Here is a 27,318-nt window from a genome sequence, read left to right on the forward strand (position 1 = left end):
AAACACTTGTTGGCCTCCCTTTCTGAACAAATGAATGAACTCTCTCAGCGCTTTGGATGAAAACTGATCACTGTTCATTGGCCGCCGTACCCTGCACAGACTCTATTAATGGATTGGCAAAGTTAATTGAAGGGGGTGGCTGGATGCCCTTTCTTTTGCCACTGTTACCCCCTGGGATGAAATTTGCACCCCAGCTGTCCTGTGTGCAGTGGTGCTCATGTGAAAATGAGCAAAAGTTTTCTAAATGTTTGCAAATCATGTAACAGAGACAGGACATGGGTGCCACTCTGGTATCCACCTAGTGAGATGTGGGAAACTGCCTAAAAGTCACATCCAGGTTGGCCAGCCCAATGACTCTCGTCGTCAAACCACAGGGTGTATTTGATCTGGGCTGGCACAGCTCCCATCCCAGAATCACTGCTTTAAAACACATCTATCCACACAGGTTAGGGAGATAACACATACTATAAACTAATCTCTAAAGATCAAACTGGATTAACAGTAGAACACTACACTTTAATTTATTATGCAAGAATCATCATCAGTACGCCAGTATTCATTTGACTGGGTGCAATACGGCTACTGAACTCTATTTTATATTTCTCATGCTGTTATAGAAATTAGTTTTTTTGCATGAAAGATTGACCAGTATTTATTTTAGTTATTGATATATCTTGTTTCTCTGCATCAGTGCCCTCTTCCCACAGATCTCATAGTAGTAATATTATGATTGGTTTCTTATTATTTTTTTCATGAAAACTGTAAATATGAAATATATTAAACTACAGATGTTAGTAAACAAAGTAGTGGAAGGAGACACTGTCACGCCTACCTTGCTGGTGCTGTTAAGAGTCGAAGTTGTAGGGTATCTTTTTCTTTTAATCTATTTACTTTCTGAATTTGAATGCTGTATTATTTAGTTCTTATAAGACACGCAGAAAGGTATTGGTTAGTGCTGCATCAAAGGTTAATACATACCATAGACAGAAGTCCTGGTGCATCATGCTTCAGATTGAAGTTCTCATCAGGAAAAGTGCCACCACCATATACACTCATCACACCAGTTCCATCTCCCTGCGACATACCAGTACAGTTGATTAATTAAATACATCCTATATTAAGCCTTTCATGGTTAGTTTACTTTCAAAACACATTACATTAAAATTACAGTGTTGTCTAACTTAGAGTTAACAAGCAGAGCAGTACATAATATGAGGTATTTTTTGTTATTCAAATGTACATAATCAGTGATGATGCAAAATATTACCCTGAGTTAACTCAGTGTGATGTTTTTAAATAACCAAATGAAAGAAAGATTTAACAAAAAAAGTTCAAATGTATGTGGTATCTTATGGGACTTAACTGCTAAGGTCATCAGTCCCTAAGCTTACACACTACTTAATCTAAATTATCCTAAGGACAAACACACACACTCATGCCCGAGGACTTTAACCTCCGCCGGGATCAGCTGCGCAGTCCATGACTGCAGTGCCTTAGACCACTTGGCAATATCAATAACAATATTTATTGATTGAAACATTGTTCGTGGTAGAACTGATGACAATACAGAAGTAGAAAACATTTATTTGATTGGTTATGGTTGTGTGATCAACACAAAACAAGAAGGAACACAGAGGGTATAGTGCAGTCAACACGATAATACGAAGTCCCCCTTAGCCACCCATAACAGAGCTAGTACTCTACTTTGCTTGCAAGCCACAGTGACTCACCTATTCAAATGCTTGCTCTTTATTCTTGGTAGTGGTCTGAATGCTGAAGCTGCCTGTCAAAGGCAATGGTGTTAAAAAAAAAAAAAAAGAAAATGTGCTTATTAACTGTTCGAGGAATATTTATCAACACGTCAAAACAGATTTTCAATGTCGAACTGAGAAGCCATCATCTGGTGATTTGAGGTGCTATCATCTTGTAAACATTGTAATTACTTGTTACCCCCATTCGTGTCGTGGAGTGACTGGCCCCATACCTGCCTCCCCTCCCATTTCCCTTCCAACAGCAAGTGTCTATAGCTGCTCCATTCAAGCTCTGCACCTGGCACCACAATGGCACAAAGCGTGTGACACTTTCAAACAGGCTCCAACATTTTACTCACGATGCATCCATTGTACCAGCTCATAAAAAGCAGATATTCACAGCTTCTTTGACATAGGAAGCAGTCTGTATCACAGTGCTTGTTTTGTTGCACCACATAGCTTGTTTACACATTAGTATGTGTTTAGCAATTGGGCATTCGAAATTGGGGGGGGGGGGGGGGGGGCACAGACCAGGAAGAACTCAGGGTATTACACACACTGCAATAATTAACAAATTAGAGCTGCTGTCCCCCACTGAAACCGACGACAAACTATTGAAACACAGTACACTTGTTGGGGAGCCTGCTGTGCTCTGTGTTAACAAAAGTACAAAAGGGTAGGAATCTGTTAACTGCCAACAAATAGCCCCCCTTAGGTAAATCACAGCAAGGCAAGAGAAGGATCTCCTTGTGCACTCAGTATGTATTCCTGCAGGACTCACTGACTGCTAGCTGACTGTGGTGCACAATACCTGTTGCCTGTGCTCCGAGGTCATACTACGATTATTCCAGTGATTTGCTGAGAAAATTGAGAAAACCAGCCATGCTCACATAATTCACCAAAACTTATAGCACACCCTTCTTCTGAGTCCAATTAAAGGATTTAACCAGAAACTCAGAAGGTTCAGTGCCAAGCTAGAGCGTACATCCCTAGACTTGCACTATGGGGTTGAGAACTGTAGGGTCCCTGTAAATGGGTCAGTGGCACACTACATATCAGAGGGTGCTACACAGGAGGCTTATTATGGAATATATGCAAGATATAAGACAAAAGCCAGTTCACTACCTGAATTTCAATGCTGTGTTATTTAGTTCTTATGAGACGGGCTGATGGACAGTGGGCAGTGCTGCCCCAGAGATTACAACCAGACTGTAATACATATGATAAATATTAGTTACAATGGAGAAATAACACAGCCAGGTGGTTACTAATAACACAGGCCAATGATGGAAAAACATTTTTTCTGAAAATACCTTATTCTTATGTTTTTTAGTCTGGGAAGTCCAAACATGGTACTTAAAAAACTGTATCACCCATATTTTACAGTTAAATTTATTAAATTAAGCAATTTTTAAAGAATTTAACAACTTTTATATAGTTAAAATAATTTAAAAAGGAGGTTTAATGAATGTAGATGACATTGGTAGCACTGCTGAAAAACATTTGCTGGTAAAAAAAGGTCGCATGGTTGTAAAACCTTTGCTGACAGTTTTTGTTATATTTATGGTGAATTCGTGATTAAAAAACACCAAAGAAACATTACAGACTTTGTGAAAATGGATTTATCTATCATGCTTTGGATCTAAACTTGGTGATCAAGATAAATCTTGGGCACCGAATAAGGTATGTTATGTGTGTGTTGAAGATCTGAGAACATGGTCCAAAAAGGAGAAAAGAGCCTTTACATTTGCTGTTCCTATGATATGGAGGGAGCCAAGAAATCACCTAAATGATTTCTACTTTTGCAGTGTTGATATTACTGGTCGTAATTCAAAAAACAAGAAGGTAATAAGCTACCCTTGCCTTCCGTCCACCATCCGACCATTAGGGCAAGGTGTAGATTTGCCAGTTCCTGAACCACCAGATGATTTTAATTCTATTCCAACAGAAGTATTTTCTGATGTACAATCTGATTTAGATGAACCAGATGATGATGAATTCCATTGTAATACAGAAAACCTAGAGCCCAAATCGTTTACTCAGACCGAGCTTAACCACTTGGTTAGGTTCAAATGGCTCTGAGCACTATGGGACTTAACATCTAAGTTCATCAGCCCCCTAGAACTTAGAACTACTTAACCTAACTAACCTAAGGACATCACACACATCCATGCCCGAGGCAGGATTCGAACCTGTGACCGTAGCGGTCGCGTGGTTCCAGACTGTAGCGCCTAGAACCGCTCAGCCACTCCGGCCGGCGACTTGGTTAGGGATCTGGTCTTAATGAAAGAAAAAGCTGAATTGCTTGGCTCTAGATTAAAATAACTTATTGGGAGTTGGAACCAGCATATAAATGTATACAAAGAGAGAGAGAGCAGCAATTTTCCAAGTTTTTTCAACAAGAAGGTGATTTAGTGTACTGCTCAGACATTCCCGGTATGACGAATGAGTTTAGTATTGAATACAAAAAGAAAGACTGGAGGCTGTTTATTGATTCATCCAAAACTAGTGCAAAGGCTGTTTTATTACACAATGGTAACATGTATGCATGTATACCTGTTGGATATTCTGTACATATGAAAGAAAGCTATGAAAACCTAGAAATAGTGCTAAATAAAATAGGCTATTTTGCTCATAGTTGGATGATATGTGGCGATCTAAAAGTAGCATGCATGATCCGTGGTCAGCAAGGTGGCTTTACCAAATTTCCATGTTTCCTGTGCGAATGGGACAGTAGGGCTAGGGATCAACACTGGTGCAGAAAGAACTGGCCAGTGAGGAAATCTTTAAAACCTGGTGAGAAGAACATTCTATGCAAAAACCTTGTAGATCCCAAACACGTACTCCTTTCACTTCTATATATAGAGTTACGCCTAATGAAACAGTTTGTAAAGACTTTGCCTAAAGATGGACCATGTTTTAAGTATCTCTGCCAAAAGTTTCCACACCTTACAGAAGCTAAACTAAAAGAAGGCGTCTTTGTTGGACCTGACATTAGAAAATTTATGTTTGATGTTAGCTTTGAATCTGACTGGCAATGGCAAGGAAAGTGTTTCTGAAGAAGAAAAATTTGTTAACATCGAGTATAGATTTAAGTGTCAGGAAGTCATTTCTGAAAGTATTTGTATGGAGTGTAGCCATGTACAGAAGTGAAGCGTGGATGATAAATAGTTTAGACAAGAAGAGAATAGAAGCTTTCGAAATGTGGTGCTACGGAAGAATGCTGAAGATTAGATGGGTAGATCACATAACTAATGAGGAGGTATTGAATAGAATTGGGGAGAAGAGGAGCTTGTGGCACAACTTGACTAGAAGAAGGGATCGGTTGGTAGGACATGTTCTGAGACATCAAGGGATCACCAATTTAGAATTGGAGGGCAGCGTGGAGGGTAAAAAAATCGTAGAGGGAGACCAAGAGATGAATACACTAAGCAGATTCAGAAGGATGTAGGTTGAAGTAGGTACTGGGAGATGAAGAAACTTGCACAGGATAGAGTAGCATGGAGAGCTGCATCAAACCAGTCTCAGGACTGAAGACCACAACAACAACATTGAATCCACAATGACCTTAAATTAGAAAGCAGCATGGGTATCATTCAAGCAAGTCGTTGCAAAGTTCTTAGGACATGAAAAAAACTCAGAATATGTTTCTATTATAACTACAGTGTTAAAGAAGTTTAAAACTTTAGGATGTTTAATGAGCCTGAAAGTTCACTGTCTGAACATTCACTTTGATTACTTCCAAGATAATATGGGAGATGTTACTGAGGATCAAGGAGAGCATTTTCACCGGGACATTAAAGTTATGGAAAAATGCTATTATGGCCGCTGGAACACCAATATGATGGGGGACTATTGTTGAGCACTTCACCGAGAAGTTCAGCAAGTGACTCATCCTAGAAAAATCTGCACAAGAAGCGTCAATGAAAAAAGAGAAAGAAAATACCAACCAATTCCAGCAGACAAGTGAAACCTCTATTAACACATATCATTTTTTTAAGTAACTTACTGTAAATACAAACCACGCTTATGTTGTAACAAAGCATATCATTAATTTCCCCGTTTACCGTATAGCATAGGATTTTTATACTATATAATAAAGAGCATATTGCTTGAAAACTATGGGTGATACAAAAAAACTAAGGCTAGATTTGGATTCAGCTTATAAAAATCTTTAAAGATCAGTTATCAAAGAAAGAAAAAAAAAGTTTCAAAAAAAATTTTCGTTGGCCTGTGTAATTGTTTAATACATTTACCTAGGATTGAACACCTTTACAGGTGTCTTCATAGAATGAAACATTTAAAAGCCATATAAAATGATACGTAGGAAAATAAGTTTGACAGGAACATTAACCAAGATTAAAAACATCATAATACAGAAAGGTTGCTTACATAAAGTTACACTATGAGAGGGCAAGTGTCAAAGTTTAGAGTAGACATGCTCAAGTCCACAATTAAAAATTAAAAATGTTTAACCTTTGGTTCGCACATTTTGCAAGGAACAACATCAGACTGAGTGGCCCAGTGGCTTACATTGCTACTATGAAAACGAGACGGATGTTGCACTGCCTATCGGGTTCAGACAGTGACATATGCCCATTTGAGACATTACAACAGAAATTATGAAATTAAACAATAGTTAATTATAAAAAACAGTCAATTAAATGAAATACAACCTAGAGCCATCTATTAGGCTTTACTATAATGCCCGTTACATAAAGTACAGAGTATTGTAGAGTATTTACACAAACGGCTGCACATTCCAAGAACACGTGCATGAAGGAAACTTTAGTAGTACACACCTGTATGAGATTTGAAGAAAAAGCTGTTTTGGAACTAGACACAGAAAAACATAGCAAAAAATAAAGGAATAAAAAAGTTGTGAGCAGTGGATTAAAGCCATTGAAAAATTTTTTGTTACATAATTGTAACTGTTCCTTGAGGATGAGGCCATGGTTCTTAGAAATATGCTTGAAAATCTCCAGCTCTTCGTTTTCTATGTAAAATAGAAATTTCTTAACACTTTCTGGTTTTTGACCAGAAATTAACAAATGGTCAGCGAAAGTGGAATTATGTACATTATTGCCTCTTTTTTCCAATAAATATTCCTTATACCTGACACTGAAAGATCTTCCAGTCTGTCCTATATACGGTAATAAACAGGACATGTATCACAAGTAATTTTATAAACTACTGTACTGTGTACAGGAGCAAATGTGGACTTGAGATTGTGAATAAGATTTTTCTGCAAGCTATTGTTAACAGCAAAGGCAACTTTGCAGTCATATTTTTTAACTAGAAGGTGATGAATTCTGTAAGAAATAGATCCTAAAATAGGGACCAAAAAATTTTTTTTAATGCTTGTTACTATCAGAAACAGCACTGATGCCTAAAGTAGAGCATCAGTTTTAACTTTGAAGATGTTTTCAATTAACGAGGGATCATAACCATTATTAACTGCAATAGTTTTTATTAAATTCCTCTCATTATTAAACTTCTCTTGTGATAAAGGTACAGAACCTAAATGATGATTGGCTGAATGGGAATATGCTTCTTGATAGAAATTAGGATGCACTGAACTAGTGGACACAATCTGATCTGTATTAGTGGCTTTTCAAAAAATATCGAAGGAAAGTCTGTCATTGTCTATGGCAATACTAAGGTCCTTGCCACAAGGATAATACCCCTGTGGAAGACTTAGGTGCAAAACCTGCACAATCCACCCACCCAGCACTTCCTATTCCAGTCTTACATCAAGTTCATCTTCCCCCATCAGTGGCTGCACCACCTGTGAAAGCAGCCACGTCATTTACCAGCTGTGCTGCAATCATTGCACAGGTGTTTTTTTTTTTTTATGTTAGTATGACTATCTAACAGCTGTTCATCAAGATGGATGGCCACTGCCAAACTGTGGCCAAGAGTAAAGTAGACCACCCTGTAGCACAACAAGCAGCTGAACATAACACATTTGATTTCAATGGCTGCTTCACTACCCGAGCCATCTGAATCCTTCCCTCCACCACCAGCTTTTCTGAACTGTGCAGATAGGAGTTACCCTTAAAACAAGATGGGAATTATCCTTACAACACATTCTCCACTTCCATAATTAGCCCGGCATCAACCTATGGTAACATACTGTCCCCACACCCTCCACCCAACAGTTTCGAACCCCTCTGTCCTACTCTTTCCCGCCATTCTCATCTCCCACCCTGTGTATTTGCAGCTCTCTGCCAATGCGTCAGCTCATTTTGCCCCACTTCTCTCCTTTTCTTTCCCCAACTCCCTGTCCCACAACCTCCTGATGTTGTGTCTGTTGGCAGTCTAGTCCCTGTACACTCCACCAGACAGCATTTGTCTCTCTCCCCATCCATATGTTACTATCCCTTCCCCTCCAGACTGCTGGTTGCATCCCCCACGACAGTTGCATTTCAGCCTGAGATAATGGAGCTGGTGGTCATGTGCGCATGAGGTGCGCTTGCTTGTGTGTGAGTGTTTTTTACTGATGAAGTTTTGGTTAAATGTCTTTTAATTATGCCTGTCTGCAACTTGACATGTCTTCTTTACAATAAGTATCAATCTGTCTTTTCCTACATTGTTGTTAAGGCCTAGGTAATGCAACTAACGATCATTTATTTCTAATTCACATGTGAATCTGATTTTTTCATGGAGACTATTAAATATTCCAATCAAATGCTCAATACCTTCCTAGGAACCACTGTATATGATCAAAATGTCATCTATGTACTGAGAATATGACAAAATACCCAGATCAGTAACTGAAAAATTACTGAAGAATTTTTCTACCAAAAAATTCTTGAAAATTTTGGCTCAGATGCCTGCCAGTGGATTACCTATTGCCAGGCCGTCAGGCTGATGGTGTTTTTTTCGCCCAATGATGTCAATAGTTATTTGAACAAGTACAGCAGTATGTTCCCTCATAATATCTAGTGAAGACAATTTAGTATCCTGCACACACTGCAAAATCTTTGATTTTACTGACTAGTTTTTGACTACTGATGACAGAATAATTATTTTGAAAAAGAAAGGACTTCTTTATTTTACTGTACAGAAACCTTGTTAATTCAAGATATGCACTGTTCATACTGCTCACAATCAGAAGTATCAGATCGTGAATTTTATATGCCTTAAACAGGGAACACAATTTTAGGACCTGTGGATTCATACTAATAAGCTGTATCTTATGGTACGGTTTAAGCAAATGTGTAGCACTATCAATGGCAAGTCTAATTTCTTTTAGTGTCGTGGGAGTCGGATCCTCATCTAGCTACAAAACATTGTTCTCTTCAAAAAACTGTGATGCCGATGTTTTAGACACATACTCGTTCTGAATAGCAATGATTACAGCATTACTTTTGTCAAATTTCATTAGAAAGGCATTGTTTTCTTTTAGCTTGACATTAATACTTTTAATCAACTTTTTGTCACAATCGTATTGACAGGAGTTCTGAACTGCATATTTCTCAAAAACATTACACACACCACGAGCTATCATCGTTTGTCGAGACGTGTCCATTTTGATGCTATCAAGGCCTATTTCAAGATCTACAATCATACTTTCTACAACATTTTTGTCTGACAGGTTAGGCATTACATTGTATTTAAGCCCTTTTTCCGTGAAGGCAGTTTCTTCTGGAGTAAAATTTATTTCAGTCTTATTCAGAATTCTGTTAAAAATTTATGTTCAGACCTCTGAAAACTAGGAACACCAGGTTTTTGTTACAGGTAAAATGCTCTTCAGTTTAGCCAGTTTTCTTCTCTTGTCTTTTGGCAATACAATTCTTACAGTTGTCCCTCTCATAATTAATAAAATCTGAAATGCTTCAATATGAAAATCAGAATGTACGCAAAAAAAATTTGTGAGTTCAAGATACAAACACAGGCCTTTTCATTAGATCTGTCCTTTTTCTTGTATAAAGCACCAATTTTGGTGGAAATAATTCTTTGAACTAGGCACTGAAACGTTTTTGGATGTTCATGCATTACCTGATGTTAAGATAGGATTTCATGTAATTTGGCAACAGCCCATTTTTTCTCAGTTCTTATTGAATTTAATGGCCATTTCTGTGTTTAACAATGCCTGGCCAAAAACCGAAAAGTGTTGAAGAAATTTCTATTTTACTTAGGGAAGAGAAAGTTCACAGGCTTGACATACTCAAAGGGCTGGAGATTTTCAAGCATATTTCTGAGAATGATGGCCTCGTCCTCGACGAATATTACAATTACAAAACAAATTTTTTTTCAATGGCTTTTTAATCCACTAGTCACAGATTTTAGATCGCTTATTTTTTACTGTTGTCGTGCCTACAGTTACGAAACATCTTTTTCTTCAAATATCATACAGAAGTGTACCACTAGTTTCCTTCATGCACTTTTTTGGACTGTGCAGCTGTTGTGTGTAAACACTTTACAATACTCTGCACTTTACGTAATGGGCATTTCAGTAAAGCCTGACAAATGGCTCTTAGTTGTATTTCATTTACTTTATTTTCAAAAATACATTAAGCTCTCACCCTTTGAATTTTTTTATAATTAACTATTGTTTAATTCGGTTATCTCTATTATAATGTCTCAAATGGGCATATGTCATTGTCTGTGCCCAATAGGTGGCGCAACTTGTGCCTTATTTTCATAGCAGCAATGTAAGCTACTGGGCCACTAAATCTGATGATGTTCCTTGCAAGGTGTAGGTACCAAAGGCTGGAACATTTTTAATTTTGGATTTGAACATATCGGCTCCAAACTTTGACAACTGCCTTCTCGCAATGTACCTTTATGTAAGTAACCTTTCTATGTTACGACTTTTTTCATATTGGTTAATGTTTCTGACAAACTTATTTTCCTGTGTATTATTTCATAGGACTTTTAAATTTTTCATTCTAATGATTATATCCTTAGAGGTGTCGAAACTTAGGTGAACGTATTAAACAATTATTTGCAGATGGTTGGCTGTGTTATTTCTCCATTGTAACTTATATATGTTGGTGAAAGACAGAAAGAGAGAGAAAAAAGGACAGGGCAGCTGGTGCATAATGTTTCAGACTGAAGTTTAATAACTGATGGTTGTATAATATTGACATAACATGAATTATTTACAGATTTTGGGAAATATGTTTGGGTTCCGAGGAAATGTAGTACCACACAAGGCAATACTGACACTATGATTTATTCTAGAATATAGGTCGAACAAAGGCAAACCTACATTTATAGCATTTTTAGATTTACAGAAGTGTTTTTAACATTGTTGACTGGACTACACTATGAAATTTGGAAGACAGCAAGGATAAAATGAAAAGTTATTCACAACTTGCACAAAAACCAGTCAGCAATTATAAGAGTCAAGGACATGAAAGGGAAGCCATAGTTGAGAAGGGAGTGAGGTAGGGTAGCAGCCTATCCCCAGTATTATTCAACCTGTACATTGAGCATGCAGTAACGGAGACCAAGGATAAATCTGGAAAGGGATTTAAAGTTTAAGGAGAAGAAATAAAAACTTAGATTTGTCCACGACACTGTAATTCTGTCACAGATAACACAGGATTTGGAAGAACACTTGAACAGAATGGATAAGGTCTTTAAAAAAGATTAAAAGATGAACATTAGACATTAGCAAAACTAGAACACTAGTAATGAAGTGTAATCGAATTAAATCAAGCAATGCTGACAGATCAGATTAGGAAATGAGAAAAATGAAAGTAGCACATGAATTCTGCTCTTAGAGCAGATAAAAAACTGATGGTGAAGTAGAGATGGTGTAAAAGGCAGATTGATAATAGTGAGAAAAGCATTTCTGAAAAGGAGGAATTTGTCATCTAGTATCAGTTTAAGTATGGATGCATAGCTTTGCACCAATATGTATTGATAAAATTCTCTTGATTTTCCAGCCAAGCCGAGTTGTTTAAAATCCATGAGCTTTTTGCTGAGTACTACTCTGCCACTTTCAAGTGGTGACTGTCGTTTGGTTGCTGCTACCACAGTTATATGGCTGTTTTTGTCTTCCGTAACACTAGTGGTGCTCACTCCAGCACCATATAAGGTAATGTTTTTGTTGCACATCTGCTTCAACCTTCCAATGCCTGGGTCCCAAGCTGTGCTCAACAACAGGCTGCTGTCTTCATTGACGATGTTGTCACAAATTTTTATCTCAGTCGCTTCATTTAGGAAGTTATCTCAGACACTATTAATCCTTGTAGTAACAAATGTCTTTTCAAATGCAATATGATATCCATTCCCTAGAGCATGCTCTGCTGTCACCGATTTCTCAGGGTACCGAAGTGTTCTATGCAGCACTGTTCAGTATGTTTGATGTAAATGTCCACACCTACACAGTATTTTATATTCTCCTAGCATTCTTAGGTCTATATTGTCTTTCACAGGCCTCATGAGTTCTTGTATTGTTCCTGGAGCCCTAAAGACCAAATCAATTTATGTCTCTTAGGAACCAGCTAAACTTTCCTGTTACTGAGCAAGAGAACAACAAAAATGCCAGCTTCTTTGTGTTCTCCTTTGGGTCCTTCTGCTTGTGTGTTTTCAGAAAGCTGGCTTGTAGAATCTGGGATTTGTTGTAGCCATTTTTCTTGAATACTTTCCGAAAGTGGTTCAATTCTTTCAGAAGGTTTCCAGCATATTAGACAGCTTCCACTCAATGCACCAACTTCATCAGAACAGAATGTTTCTGTGACAGATGGTGGTAGCTGTTAGCATGCAGATATCAGTCTGTGTGTGTTGAGTTTCCAGGAAACACCATGCCGAGACACCCATTTGCTTTATGACAGACAAGGACATCAAGGAACGGCAAGGCACCATCTGTCTCTACCTCCATAAGGGTGTTTTCATCCCATATCGTACCGGTTATGTCAACTTGTGGTATGAATTTCTCTCGAAAAAGTACATAGTACACCTCTATGTCATAAGAACTAATAAATAAAGTATTTTCATTTTGATTTTGTCTTAATTTTTGTAAATGGTGCGGCCCTTTGAAAAATGTATATTTTGTAAATAACTCTTCAAACAGTACAGAAAAAAAACTAATAAACCAAAAGTACTGGAGACCTGGTAGATGTATTGCATTAAAGGTATCTTTTCTGCCATATTACCAAATACTGCTGATGCAATTATAAACAATATCTTCTTCACACCAGCTATCTGTATTATGTACACTAAAAATGTAAAAAATTGCATTTTTGTGAGTTTTTATGAATTATTTACTCAAAAAATCCAATCCGAAAACTTTTGAGAATTACCAAAATATTGTTTGGTTAGTATGTTAGAAGTCAGTGCAAACACAGTGGGCAACATTTTTCTGTGTAAAGTGTTAAAAATTTTTCAACATTCTGCATATTTCGCATCATTGAATTTCTAGTGTAAAATATGGTTGTTGGCAACACTTTCCAGCACCCTTCTGTTTATAACAAATGAGTGAGAACTTGCACATAAACCATTCTGTATCGAGTTTTGTGTTTGGTTTGAACTTTTTGGTAGATACACAGTCACCGAGAAAATACAGAAGTGAATGAGCAAAGTGTGTGCGGACTATGAAAAAAAGACACAAGACAGTGGTGTTTAATAAATAAATAAAAAAATAAAATAAAAAAATAATAATAAAAAAAAAACTTCACAGTCATTGGAAAGCTGTCAGATGTACTGCAGGAATATCTTGGTCCTCGAGTAATGGCATTAATATCACATCCATTGTGCAGGAATTGCTACACGCATTACAAGAAGAAATTTAGTGACAACACACCTGAACGATCCCCATCATCCAAATGTGAAACTGAACAAGATAGTTCAGATGTTACGAGGGGCGTTCAGAAAGTAAGCTCCGATCGGTCGCGAAATGGAAACGACTATGAAAATCCGATAAAGCTTTGCACAGATGTGTTGGGTAGTGTCTCTAGTATAACCCCAGTTAGCATCACGTCGCTCTTCTCATTTCTGAGCTCGCAGTGAGTGCGTAAAGATGTCTAGAAAATAGTGTCTGCCGCCAAGTACGAGGGCCTGGTGAGAAATTTCGCCTGAAGCTATGCAGCTAACATTACATAACTGTCATGCTGTTTCGTCTTCAAGACAATTCTCAGCCGCATTCTGCAGGGGCAATGAAGATGCTCCTGCATCATTTGCAAATGGAAATGTTAGATTACCCACAATACAGTCCGCAATTGTCTCCCCCTGAGTTTCATCTCTGGTCACATGAACCGCTGTCTTTGACGACAACATTTTGACACAGACAACGAGGTGTAGGCCAGCGTGGAGAATTGACGGAAAGCACTGGCGGCTGCCTTCTATGATGAGGCTATTGAAAAGTTGGTACAACGCTATGACAAAAGTCTAAGTCAGAACGGCGACTACGTAGAGAAGTAGCTGAAAGGTGTAGCTAATTGTTACAAGTAAAACATTTCTGATGTTCACTGTGGTTTCAATTTGGCAATCAATCGGAGCTTACTTTCTGAACAGGCCTCGTATATTCCTGGGTGTGAAGTAGTTGATGCATTGAATATTAGCGTTTCTGCCATAGCCCCTACTATATCCCCCATTAAATGTCCAGAAAGAGGTAGTGTATAATGTAAATGAACTTGGTGCAGAACATGAAGATAGTGATATGAGCATGAAATGTGATGTGCAGTCTCAAAACTTAAATACTGCTATCTCAGCAGTCACCTATACTGAGACTGATACCAGGTAGCTACTCTAAGCAGCAGATACAGAAATACATACCCACTTCCTCAGATTATTTGATTTCAAAAGCTCATTAAATAAAAAATGATAAAGGTGTTTGGGCATGCCTAGATTCTTACTGTGGCACATCCATTGCAAGAAAATATGCTTACTGTTGCTCTCGAATAGTACCTAAGTGATGACAAACATTGCAGCAGGCAGTCCTAACCAGTCTGATGTTCTCTCTTGTTGTGAAAATTGTGAAAAAAAGTTAAAAAGGTAAAAAATATATATGACAAGATCAACAAGAGAAAGCATTTCTCCTAATTAAAAAGGAGAACCCGAGTAAAAAAAAAACTGGTCTCACAAAATTCAACTCCTTATGACCAAAATGGGTAAAATGCCAGCCAGTGAAGGGAGTATGCACATGTCTTTGCTGCACTAATTTGAAACTTGTTTGTTTTGCCATAAGCAGTGTCACAGGAAAGAAGTCCACAGAGATCGGCCTGATGCTTTTGTATACATGTCAAGAGCCGCAAGATAAATCTTGGTTGCAGGAATGTGCAATGTGTCCTGGTGCTGAAGTGATGACTGTTGAAGCATTAAACCTTCAGGATACTGACATTGACATAACCTATGCATTGTGGGAGGGAAGAGGGTTGGTGAAAAAGACAATAGAGCCAGAGAAGTTTGTTACAGAGCTTAGGCATTGGGTCATGAAAGGAATAGCCCACCATCATATCCGGAGCATTCAGAGGCAGGCCATAGCAGAAGTAAAATCAACCATGTCCCAGAATGCTGACACACTATTTCTTCATTTCGACTTTGTTGAGAACTGGTCTTTTGCTTTGCAGAATGACATTCGAAGTTACCACTGGCACACATCACTGGTATCAATATTCACACATGTGGCTCGTTTCCTTAGAACATCGCACTGTTTTTCTGTTGTATCATCTCATTCACGGCATGCACACTATGCTGTCAGCATGATAATTGATGACATAGCATCTGAAGGCCATGTGTGTGCCTGGTGGTGCAGTATCTCATTTTAAAAACCGCTTTCAGCTTTATGAGCTTGGTCAACACTATAGTACAGGAATTAAGGCAAAAAATGGATATTTTCAGCAACAGGCCATGGAAAAAGTGCACGTGATACAGTAGGAGGTCTCTGTAAACATCCTGCAACAAGATTTAATCTCCAGCATGAAGCTGTTGAACTATACAAGGTGTTACTGGATTTGTACACACCATGTCAACATTAGTAACAAACATGAAACTCGTAATTACAAATCAAACATGAAACTTGTAATTACAAATGAAAGCACATTAAGGGAATTCCGTTTAAAAAAGAGAGAAGAGTGGTCTGCTATGAAGCCTGTGGTAGGAATTCAATCAAGTCATTATCGGGTTGCATCCCACATGGGACATACATTGCAAGAATGGTTCTCCACAAAATGCAGCCTGTCACTGGCAGAGACCACAGTATACATTAGAAGACTTTGTAGTGAGCCACATCATTTCTTGTGTGTATGACAATCAAAGGTGGTTGGGACAGATAGTAAGTGTCTCTCATGAGCTGCAAGATATAATTGTCTCCTTTATGACACCTCATGGTCCTGCTAATGCTTGCAAATGGCCATCATCAAAAGATCAGTATGCAGTTCCCATTTCCCGAGTACTGCTCTTGTTGGATCAAGCTTATCTGTGGGCAAATTCAGTTCAACTACAGAAGTTCAATGAAAAGCAGAAAAAAAGAATGAACTCTTTGCAACAGTGCTGTGTTGATTGTTACATTGTTGGTAGTTTTAATTCATGGAAAGTCATGAAGAAGTAAACTCATGACAGAAGACAACAATTATTTGTGAATAATATCATAAAAAGAAAAATGGGTATAAGTATTCTATATCTCATTTTTGTTACAAAATGCTTTCGAACAAAATTATGCATTGTTTTCCCAGTAACTTATAGTGTTCCAAAGTAATTATTTTGATTCATAAATACCAGTTTTGCACGACATTTACTTAAAATCAGCAATAAATTTAAATATTTAAGTGTCCATGATTTTCTGACTGTGAGAGTAGAGCTAGGTCTACCTAAAAAATTTCTCACATTTTGTACAGACAAGTATTGGCCTCTCTGATCGTACAATGACCAACTAACGCACCATGAAATTTTTAGAACATTTAGGAAGGAGATTTGGAGAAAATAATTTCTCAATAACCAAAAAATTTCACATTCTTTCATCTTTATGTGCAAATATTTTGTCAGTTTAAGAATTTCACGCATTAATGTCATAGCTGACAGTTAGCAGCCCTTTCACTTTATTATTTCTCAATACAACTGATATCCTGTGACTATACATATTTTCAAAACACTTTTAAAATTCACAAAAAGTTGCAAATTTTCACAGTTTCCTTCCCCCTCCCCCTAAAAAAAAAAGCTCAGAAGTGTTTATGTATTAATCATGTCTTACAGTACTGGGAACAAAGTATTTATTGAAAATAAATTCAGATCTCTATCACTTTTGGTTTCTTTATTATAATTTTTCAATTTTCCCTTTCGCTACAAAATTTTCACAAATACTCTCATACAGAGAGGTCTGTAGCGTTTTAACAAATCGTCAGAAAATCAAGACTTTTTTTTTTTTTTCAGCAAACTTTGAAATAGTGATGTTACACTCTCACTCTTAACCTGCATGATTTGGTATGAAATTGCCCATCAGAAACTTGATGTTGTCAAGGATATTGTTGGTGTGATCGTGGAATTCTCCCAGCTTTTCAAATCTGTGATACTGGACAACAAAGTGATGATAAAATGAACAATGCTTTGCAGAAGCTGTGTCCAGAGCGATGTCCTCAAAGTACTCTATACATATACTGGCTATAACTGGAGTTAATGGGCTCCATATCCCAGTGCCATACATTTGGTTAAAATATTCTGCATCATACAAAACATATGACAATGTCACAGTGTGCCTAATTAAATCCACATCAGTGTCACCCAATAACTGGGAGAGAGCGCACTCTCTGGAGTACAGCAGTTTATTATTTATTTAAAATTGAATATAAACAGATAACTACAATCAAGCTTTTTTAAAATTTTTTATATAAAGTTACCAGTTTCAGCCTGTTTTAGCCTACCTTCAGACCCACACCATAATATAGATGGTGGCTGTGAACTGAGCAGGTGCTACACCTCCACCAATGCTAATTGCAGTTAGCATTCGTGGAGGTGTAGTGCCTAGTTTATGTGCAAGTTCTCACTTGTTTGTTATAAACAGCAGAGCACTGGGAACAATGTTGCCAACAGGCATATTTTATGAGGGATGCCCAGAAAGTAATGCACCGCACTTCTTTTCTTTAACAATTCTTTACTGAACATAATCATGAAAGAATAATCATGTTTTATCTAAACACCCTATTTTTCCATATAATCTTCATCCCGTTCTATGGCCTTGATCCAGTGTGAAACAAGGGCATGTATGCCCTGTCAATACCAATCCTTGTCTTGGTGGCAGAGCCAGTGATTCACTGTGTGAATCACCTACTCATCATCCTCAAAATGTCTTCCAACTGCTGAATCGTAATGTTTCTGTCCTCACGAATGACATCATAAGCTTGTGGCAATACCTCCTCGTCTTCCTCAAAATGTCTTCCAACTGCCGAATCATAATGTGTCTGTCCTCACAAATGACATCATCAGCTCGCGGCAACATGCCACATGTGACAGCTGTGTATGGTCTCTCTGTAGGCTGCAAATCATGGATCTCCGCCTAATTGCCTTCTGATGACCTCACCTTCCATGCCCAGCTACTAACTGAACTACTATTGACAGCTGATGCTCCATAGACTTTGTACAAGTTTTTGTGAAATTCCCCACAGTTTCTCTGCAGTGAGAAATTCAATGACGGCTTGTTGCTTGCAACATACATCACCTACAGACGCCATTTTGAAACTGTCCTGGAGCTACGCTATCTGTCGGAAGTGACAGAAACTTGGTACACTCACTCAGGAGACTTAAAATAATACATACATAATGTTTTGCATTTGAAGCATTGTTTTTGACTGAGGACAAAAAATGCGGTGCATTACTTTCTGGCAACCCTCGTATACTAGAAATTCAGTGATGTTAAATATGCAGAACGTTAAAAAATTTTTAACACTTTAAACAGAAAAATATTGCCCACTATGTCTGCTCTGACTAGTAAAATATTAACCAAACAATATTTTGATAAATCTCAAAAGTTTTCAGATGGGGGTTTTCGAGTAAATAATGCATAAAACCTCACAAAAAAGCAATTTCTTTTACAGTTTTAGTGATAAATATTTACATAATACAGATAGCTGGAGCAGAGAAGATATTATTTATAATTACATCAGTAGTCTCTGGTAATATGACAGAGAAGATAGTGTTCTGTGACTTTACAAATTAGAAAATAATAATAACTTTTTAAGTGGAAAAATCAACTTTAATTTCGTATTTGCATCTTAAATTTGTAAGTTAAAGGAAGCCCATTAGTGTGCATGTGTCAACTAAATTTCAAGATACTATGAGGGAGCTTTAATGAAAAATATCTGCCAGGTCTCCAGTACTTTTGGTTTATTAGTTAGAATGTTTTTTTTTGTTCTCAATTGTTTTAAGAGTTATTTGCAAAATATACATTTTTCAAAGGGACGTACAATTTACAAAAATTAAGATAAAATGAAATACTTTATTTCTTAATACTTATGATTTAGAGATCTAATATATATTTTTTTCATAGAAATTCATCACCCTTAATAGTGCTGAAGAATCTGGAACTCTTTTATTTGTTTGTCTTCCAAAATATTAAAAATACCCCATGCCCATAGGTCCCCACCTACAAACTATTGTGTCGCTGCCCTGCTTCCATTCAATGCTACAAAACATCTGTTGTCTGACCATTGCACTCTCACTGGCTACTTCCAAACTGCCACTGACACACACAGTAAGTGCTGTTACTATTGATGTTCGTAATGCCTGTTGTCTAAATAGTTATCAGTATAGTAAAATTCCAGTTTAATAATCCCCAGTTTATGGAACACTCATTTTTCGAATAACATATCATTCATATTTCAACTGATTTCCTACAGATTACTATCCATATGATGCAAATGAATGAAAGTATGCAATGTACACCAGCTTAAAGTTGGTTGTGGATAGCGTTCTGATTGTAAAGGGAGCTGTACTTAACTTCTACAGTGTACTGTGAATATTAAAATCTAATCAGATCTTCCCATCCATCAAAAATCACAGAAATCAGATTTCATTCACCTACTTATCGCACCACCACCATGGATGATTAAAATAACATACCAATAATAAATATGTTAAAAACAGAATGCACTGTGTTTTATTACAATTAACAGTAAATTTATTAGGTACGATTTGATTCATTTCAACAGATGCCCTGTTTCATTATTTGGTTCCTTGACTGCACAATTATGCTTGTACCAATTTGAAAAACTGTCAGTGGAAGGTCAATGGAACATACCGAGAAAAGAAATGATCAAAGTATGGAACCCTAAAGCATGTTTCAAAGTGCCCCTACCAGAAGCAATTTTCCTCTTACATAATGATGTAAATAAATTTCCAGCATAAAAAATGAAGATAGTCTGGCTCCAGGCAATCATACCTTTAAGGTGGAAAATCAGATCAACTGTACCTACCAATACCTTCGAACTTTACCATAAAGATATTGTAGCATGTGACATTTTATGTGCACAGACAGAAAGAAAACAGAACTATGACAATATTTCTTTTGCATATATATTAGTTTCTGGACGTACGTTTGTGACCACAGCCTGATCTGTAGCACAGCTCAAAATCTATTTTATGTTGAAAGGCGACAGTTGAGAATTGTGGAAGCTGTGTCAAACACCTCAGTTAACTTGGAAAAACATAGTTTCCCTTTATTGTGAACTTTAACAGTATTTTAAACAATACACAGTTCTGGGAGCAATAGAAAAGCCTAGTTTCAAAACAGGATTTTTTGTGTAATTTTTATTTGAAGATTTTGTATCCCAAAACAAACAATTGTTTTTGTGCATAACCAGCATAGACTTACTTTTGAAAAATTTTACACAACTTTCAAACAATGCAATTGCTTGTACCACATAGTTTAAAGTTCCCTCCAAGCAGGTGGCCAAATGAAATTTGAATTTACACTTTTTTCACCCTCATAGATGAGGTATACAACACCACTGAAGATATGAGATAAAGGTGCTTCAGTAGAAATGGATAATACTGGAGGAAATTTAATCAAAAGTACTACCTATAGAACACCTGCAGAGGAAAACAATTCTCCAAAATTGAAATAATTGTTTCATACAACAGAAGACAAACAAGACAAAATAAGATGCAGATCTAGTCACTCTTCTAAATAATTTGCATGATATTCAATACTAAAGTGTTTTAATCAGAGAAAGGAAAAAGAAGGCTTTAAAAATGTAAATGTCATATAGCGTTGTTGACTCTGATGTGCCAGGGTTCAGTTGCCTGTTCTTCCTCCACACACTTCGGCCCCTTAGGCTATGGACGTTGTATCATATGTATTTGTAGTCTGTAGGTAAGTGTAACGGATGCAAGACTTTAGAAATGGATATAACATAATGGATAACTTGCAATCTTGAACAGAATTTCAATACAAGACACTAAGATGAATTACATTTGGCCATGAAATACTAGAGTTTTAAGATAGTTCTTGACTCAATTTTGACAATTTACCTACTAACAGCCTTTATGAAACAAACTGTTGACTCAAATTATATTATGAATATGACCTGACATATGTAATTTGTGTCATACTGGGACTTGAACTTTAATCTATTGTTTAGCACGAGCAGTCCCTTTACCCACTGGGGTATGTGGACCAACCTAAATGCCTGACTCGAACATTCACTATCGCTGAGTTCCCTCCAACTAATTCAAAACATTACCATCACGGTGTATCTAAAAATTATGGTACACTACTGAGCAAAAGTGATTGATGAGAGTGCTGCAGTTTACCCTACTGTCAATTATATATCATATATGCGAATGGCAACATAAGCCATGGACTACTGCCAAAACTATTCCCGGACTGGTAGTATTTAAGACAATAAATTACACATGCACTAAGTAACACACAGTCTAGAATGAAGTTTATTTCTGAAAAAAGGTTAGTCCAATCAGGTTTTTATTAATTATCTTTTTCTCCTAGTGTCATTCCATCTCAAGTGATCATGGCTCTCCCACTCCTTGAGATCCAATTTTCCTGAAATTTGCTGTGGGTGTAGACCTATCCTAGAAATGAACCTGTGCAAAATTTGAAATCATGAGCTTACATACTGAGAGACTGTGGCCTTCTAGTTGGATGGCTTTTCAATCAATGTGTATGAAAATGAACAAAACCCAATGTTTGAAACTCTTTCATTACAAGGCAAAACCAAGTAGGAAACTCTTACCTTCAGGTCCTGGATAACTTTCAGCCGTGAATCAGTAAAATACAGTGTGACAGAATGTAAAGCATTCTGGGAGCCAGCATAATGCATGAAAGTGGCTTAAAAAATGTGCAAAGAAAAATGCATAGATTTTTTTACCCTCTTTAGGGTCAGATATCTCAGGAATAAAAAGTGCAAAGGAACTACAACTTGGTACATTTGTTGACAGCCTGGGACATGATTCTGCTAACATGTCTTCCTGCTTAGCCAATTATTTTTGATTATACTCAATCACAAATATAGCACTGAATTTAAAATCACAACATATGAGGCACAAGTTCAGATGTAAATATCGCAAAAGGGTCATTTCAGAAATTTTTGTTTCCAGAGCCACAGGAAAAAGAGCACAATTTTCTGCACTGGAAACATCTTGCTGGACCTCAGAGTCAGCACAACAAAGGTACCAAATATGAGGCTGAACTTCAACAAAAGTCATGTGCAATATGTTAAGATTGCAACATGGTATAGGCTGCTGAACCCATAACTTCAAGACGAGCAGGAATGACAATTGGTAGATTAATGCTGGTGTTTCAACTAGCCATGAAAACCATGGAAATTTGATGACTCAACCAGTTTAAAACCTTTAGTTGAGTCAGTTTCTGAACCTATACTGGTAGTGGCCATGTGTGGTTGCAAAGACAAGAGGTGTATGATGTTATCAAACATTGCTTATTCTGTTACATAATATGGATGCCCGTGTTTGCTGACTTCTTCATCAAGGTTCCAAATCCTCACTTGGGTATCTTGCTTGGTTCACAAGCCATGTTTGTTGGTTTCTTAAACAAGTTTCCAAAGCATCAGCTGGATTAAAGCTTCACAGAATTAAATTGTTCTTGAATACTGTTCAATATGGCTTTTGGAAAATTATGCTGCTGTCCTGTTCTAGTTACTGAAGGCACTGCAATATTCATGAAGATGTGCTGTTCAGGAATCCAACATTCATCTTACCTTTCAGGCAAATAGAAAGAGTGAGCTGGACCAAAGGGGTGAATGAACTTGACAAGGGCATCATGTTCTTCAGTATCAACTTTTACCAACCTGCCAGTCACTGTCATACGTGCAGGTTATGTAGTGGCCAGGAATAAGGCTTAAAACTGGCATGAAAGCCTTATTGGTGTCAGATGATTGATAAACCAAACCCACAAAAGAAGCTGTATCCTTTGAATGTGGATCTAATCCATTAGTAAAAAATGTTCCAGCTAAAATAAGACCATTTTCAAAGAATTATTCATGTAGCTATCTTTTGCCTTCTATTTGTTTGCTTGTTACAAAAATGAACTTGATTCCTTGTACTTATTGGTCACAAAATTTGAATAAATGTTCTGGGGTTAAATTTGATCATCTGTAGTTTGTTGCAAGTGTGCTGTTACTGATAAGCGTTCAGCCATTCCACCAATGCCATCGCACAGAGATCTAACTTGGCTTGTGCCACAAAAACTCCATTCAGCAGATATACACTATGTGATCAAAAGTATCGGAATACTTGGCTGATAATGACTTACAAGTTTGTGGCACCCTGCAGCGGTAATGCTGGAATTCAATATGGTGTTGGCCCACCCTTAGCTTTGATGACAGCTTCCACTCTCACAGGCCTATGTTCAATAAGGTGCTGGAAGGTTTCTTCGGAAATGGTAGCCCATTCTTCATAGAGTGCTGCACTGAGGAGAGGTATCGATGTTGATCGGTGAGGTCTGGCATGAAGTCGGCGTTCCAAAACATCCCAAAGTTTTCTACAGGATTCAGGTCAGGACTCTGTGCAGGCCAGTCCATTACAGGGATGTTATTGTCTAACCACTGCACCACAGGCCGTGCATTATGAACAGCTGCTCAATCATGTTGAAAGATGCAATCGTCATCCCCGTATCACTCTTCAACATTGGAAAGCAAGAAGGTGCTTAAAACATCAATGTAGGCCTGCGCTGTGATAGTGCCACACAAAACAACAAGGGGTGCAAGCCCACTCCATGAAAAACATGACCACACCATAACACCACCATCTCCGAATTTTACTGTTGGCACTACACATTCTGGCAGATGATGTTCACCGGGCATTCTCCATACACACACCCTCCCATCAGATCGCCACATTGTGTACTGGGATTCATCACTCCATACAAAGTTTTTCCATTGTTGAATTGTCCAATGTTTACACTCCTTACATCAAGAAAGGCACCGTTTGGCATTTACTGGCGTGATGTGTGGCTTATGAACTGCCGCTCGATCATGAAATCCAAGTTTTCTCACCTCCCGCCTCACTGTCATAGTACTTGCACTAGATCCTAATGCACTCTGGAATTCCTGTGTGATGGTCTGGATAGATGTCTGCCTATTACATATTACAACCCTCTTCAACTGTCGGCGGTCTCCGTCAGTCAACAGACAAGTTCGGACTGTATACTTTTGTGCTGTATGTGTTCGTTTACGTTTCCAGTTCGTTATTACGTCATAAATAGTGGACCTAGGGATGTTTAGGAGTGTGGAAATCTTGCTTACAGATGTATGGCACAAGTGACACCCAATCACCTGACCACGTTTGAAGTCCGTGAGTTCCGCAGGGCGTCTCATTCTTCTCTCTCACAATGTCTAATGACTACTGAGGTCACTGATATGGAGTACCTGATAGCAGGTGGCAGCACAGAGCACCAAATATGAAAAACATATGGTTTTGGAGGTGTCCAGATACTTTTGATCACATAGTGTACCAATGTCCTTTTAATGGTAGCACAGGCTGATAAATTTTTTGTAATTCTTGTACTGAGCAGTGTAACCATCACTGAAATAGTGAATGCATACTGCTGCTTCATTGTACTTTTCAAATTGTTGATGAATTTGCTCAGAAATGTATGGACGGCAATGGTGTCATGGTCGGGACAATAGCTGATAATGCGTAAGCTAGTATGTTGTACTTCTTCAGTTTTATAGTGTACAGAAACGGGTGCAATGCTGCTGGACTGTTCTCTCAGTGGCATCCTTAAACAGCATCTTGGATGATAAAAGAACAGTTTTCCGTGAAATGCATTAGAAAGACTTATTCAGTAGACTTCAAATTTTCTTTGACTTTTTTCAGGTGACATGTCAGGTGTTTCGCAACGTAGTGATGACTAGAAAGCTTCAAATTTTTGGCAATCAAATTTTCACTAAATTCTTTAATAGGCAGCTGCTTTGTCTCCAGTGTATCAAAACCAGTGTTGGTCCATAGCTCAAAGTCAATCACCTCATCAAAACCACAGTCTTTCACACCACTGAAGCATGCAATCCTTCGAATCTAAACTGCAATCAGTCTCAGCAAGAAGGAATTTGTATTCTGTGTCAACAGGTTTTGCATTAAACATCAGCTTCACATTTTTATGGATTGCAGAAAAGCGTACTGAAAGGTAATGCACTATTTTGGTTGAAACTCACAAAATTTAGGTGGGCCTAACCCAATTTTTTGCTTCATATTTTATTTTCAATACTGAATAAACAACAGTTTTGAATTTACAAGCAATTGGCATTTCTGTTTTCGTTCCTTTAGGACTTCTAGCTATGACGAAAACCTTCTTTCCTTGACAATATCTACAAGAATCTTACATGAATTTCGCAACATCAGATTAGACCATTGTCCAGCAGCTTCATAGAAGGATGTCTTTATAGATGAGAACTGTATAGGTCTTCATGATTAGCTGTAAATCAACATCAATTTGCCTGGCACTGTCCATTCAAACAGCTGTACGATCTTGTGTAGGAAGTATACTGTGCATGATTTTTGTTGAAGTTCAACCTTACTTTTCATCCCTTTGGTGAACTAACTCTAAGATACAAGAAGATGTTTGTAGTGGAGAAAATTGTGGTCTTTGCGGTAGTCCTGGAAATGTTGGTAAGTTCCTATTGGACCAAACTGCTGAGGTCATTGGTCACAGTACTGGAAATACGAACTCCTGAAGTGATCCTTTTCCAATTTTGCACCTGAACTTGGCTCACTTTATGCAGTTTTATATTTGACACCATGTTTCTGATTGAGTATGATCCACAAGTAGTTAGGCAAGAAGATGGACTGAGAGTCCTGCCCCAGGTGCTGTTAATATAAGTGCCCAGTTGTAGTTCTTTTGCGTTTTTTTTTTCCAGAGATATCTCACACCAAAGAAAGCTAAAAATTTTAAAATTTTTCTCTGCACGTCTTTTTGGGGTATTTTGATGCATTATACTGACTCTCAACGTGTTCTGCACATTGCCACACACTGTTTTTCTGATTCAGGGCAAAAAATTCTATAGGATCTGAAAACAATAGGTTCCTAGTTGCTGTTCCCTTGTATTAAGAAAGGTTCCAAACATCGGGGTTTGACTGCAACATTCCCTTGTAGAAGAGCTTCTCAAATAAAGGGCCACAATTTCCAACATACCGGGTATGATGAGCTCACATTTTTCACAAGTTGATTTCTATGGTATATTTGTACCCACGGCAAATTTGAACAAAATCGGAAATGGAAGGGCGGGAAACTTTTGAAAAATGTGATCACTAGGATGGAATGGCGCCCTAGCATTCCATTTTTCTCGGTCGGTTTCAGAATTTCAAATACCTTGAACGATGATAATAACTACTCACGTTTACGAAGTCCCCACCCTGAATCATGAAATCTTTTATCACTCTGTGGAATATTGCACCCTTATAACCCAAAGGCACTCCATCTCTTCGATATTCGCCAGTACAAAACTCGCGGAAATTTTCGCACGTTTTTGGCACCACATCTGCGAAGAGTTCAAGAATCATACGTCCTATTTCCTACGAAAGATTAAAAGCCATGACAAAAATACATATATACACATCACTATGTAATTTGGCATTTTAACACTGAGTAAATGTGCTACCGTTGTCCCGACACTTATGTCAAAGAACACAACAGGATTATTCGGATTCCTAAGTTGAGACTGAATTTGATTCCAGGTTGGCATTATGACACCGTTTCATAAACTTCTCGACTAGCGTTCATTAAACAGTCTTAATCACAACATCAACACACATTCAAAACTCGCACCCCATGTTTTGTTTAACCATAGCGTTGCACAGAAACCAAAGTTGTCGAATAGAAAACATGCCTACTCCTTCCACTACACGGAAGTAGATTCACACTGGAAGTGTCTCGCGCCAGTAAAGCGTTTGGTTGCGTTAACGTTTCTGACTGGAAACCAGCACCATGTGACTAGCGCCTGTACACGCCTGGCTGTAGTTTAACGACGCGCAAATAGCTGACGCGAAACTCTATGCTCGAGTGAAATATGGGTGGATATTTGTAGCTATAGAATACGCATAATTTGGCTCATTTTGACCCGACGAGTTATCTATATGCACTAAACAACTTAGCGGTGTATACTAAAATGACTGACTGCAATTAAAGGGACAAATAAGTTGCTAACTATTT

At 37.7% G+C, this 27,318-nt stretch overlaps 1 protein-coding gene across 1 annotated transcript in view; it reads right to left on the bottom strand.

Moving 5' to 3' along the window:
- The window catches only part of LOC126251890 (peptidyl-prolyl cis-trans isomerase H), a 49,420-nt gene extending 22,440 nt beyond the window's left edge, over window positions 1-26,980 (bottom strand). The window contains exons 1-3 of the mRNA XM_049952601.1: window positions 26,768-26,980; window positions 26,505-26,681; window positions 979-1,074 (exon numbers count right to left, since the gene is read on the bottom strand). Of these exons, the coding sequence (XP_049808558.1) occupies window positions 979-1,074; window positions 26,505-26,681; window positions 26,768-26,851 (357 nt within the window). The 5' untranslated portion in view covers window positions 26,852-26,980. The remainder of the gene's footprint in view (window positions 1-978; window positions 1,075-26,504; window positions 26,682-26,767) is intronic.
- Window positions 26,981-27,318: the final 338 nt, after the last annotated feature.

The sequence above is a fragment of the Schistocerca nitens genome, chromosome 4 (genome assembly GCF_023898315.1).
Source record: "Schistocerca nitens isolate TAMUIC-IGC-003100 chromosome 4, iqSchNite1.1, whole genome shotgun sequence".
Taxonomy (NCBI): domain Eukaryota; kingdom Metazoa; phylum Arthropoda; class Insecta; order Orthoptera; family Acrididae; genus Schistocerca; species Schistocerca nitens.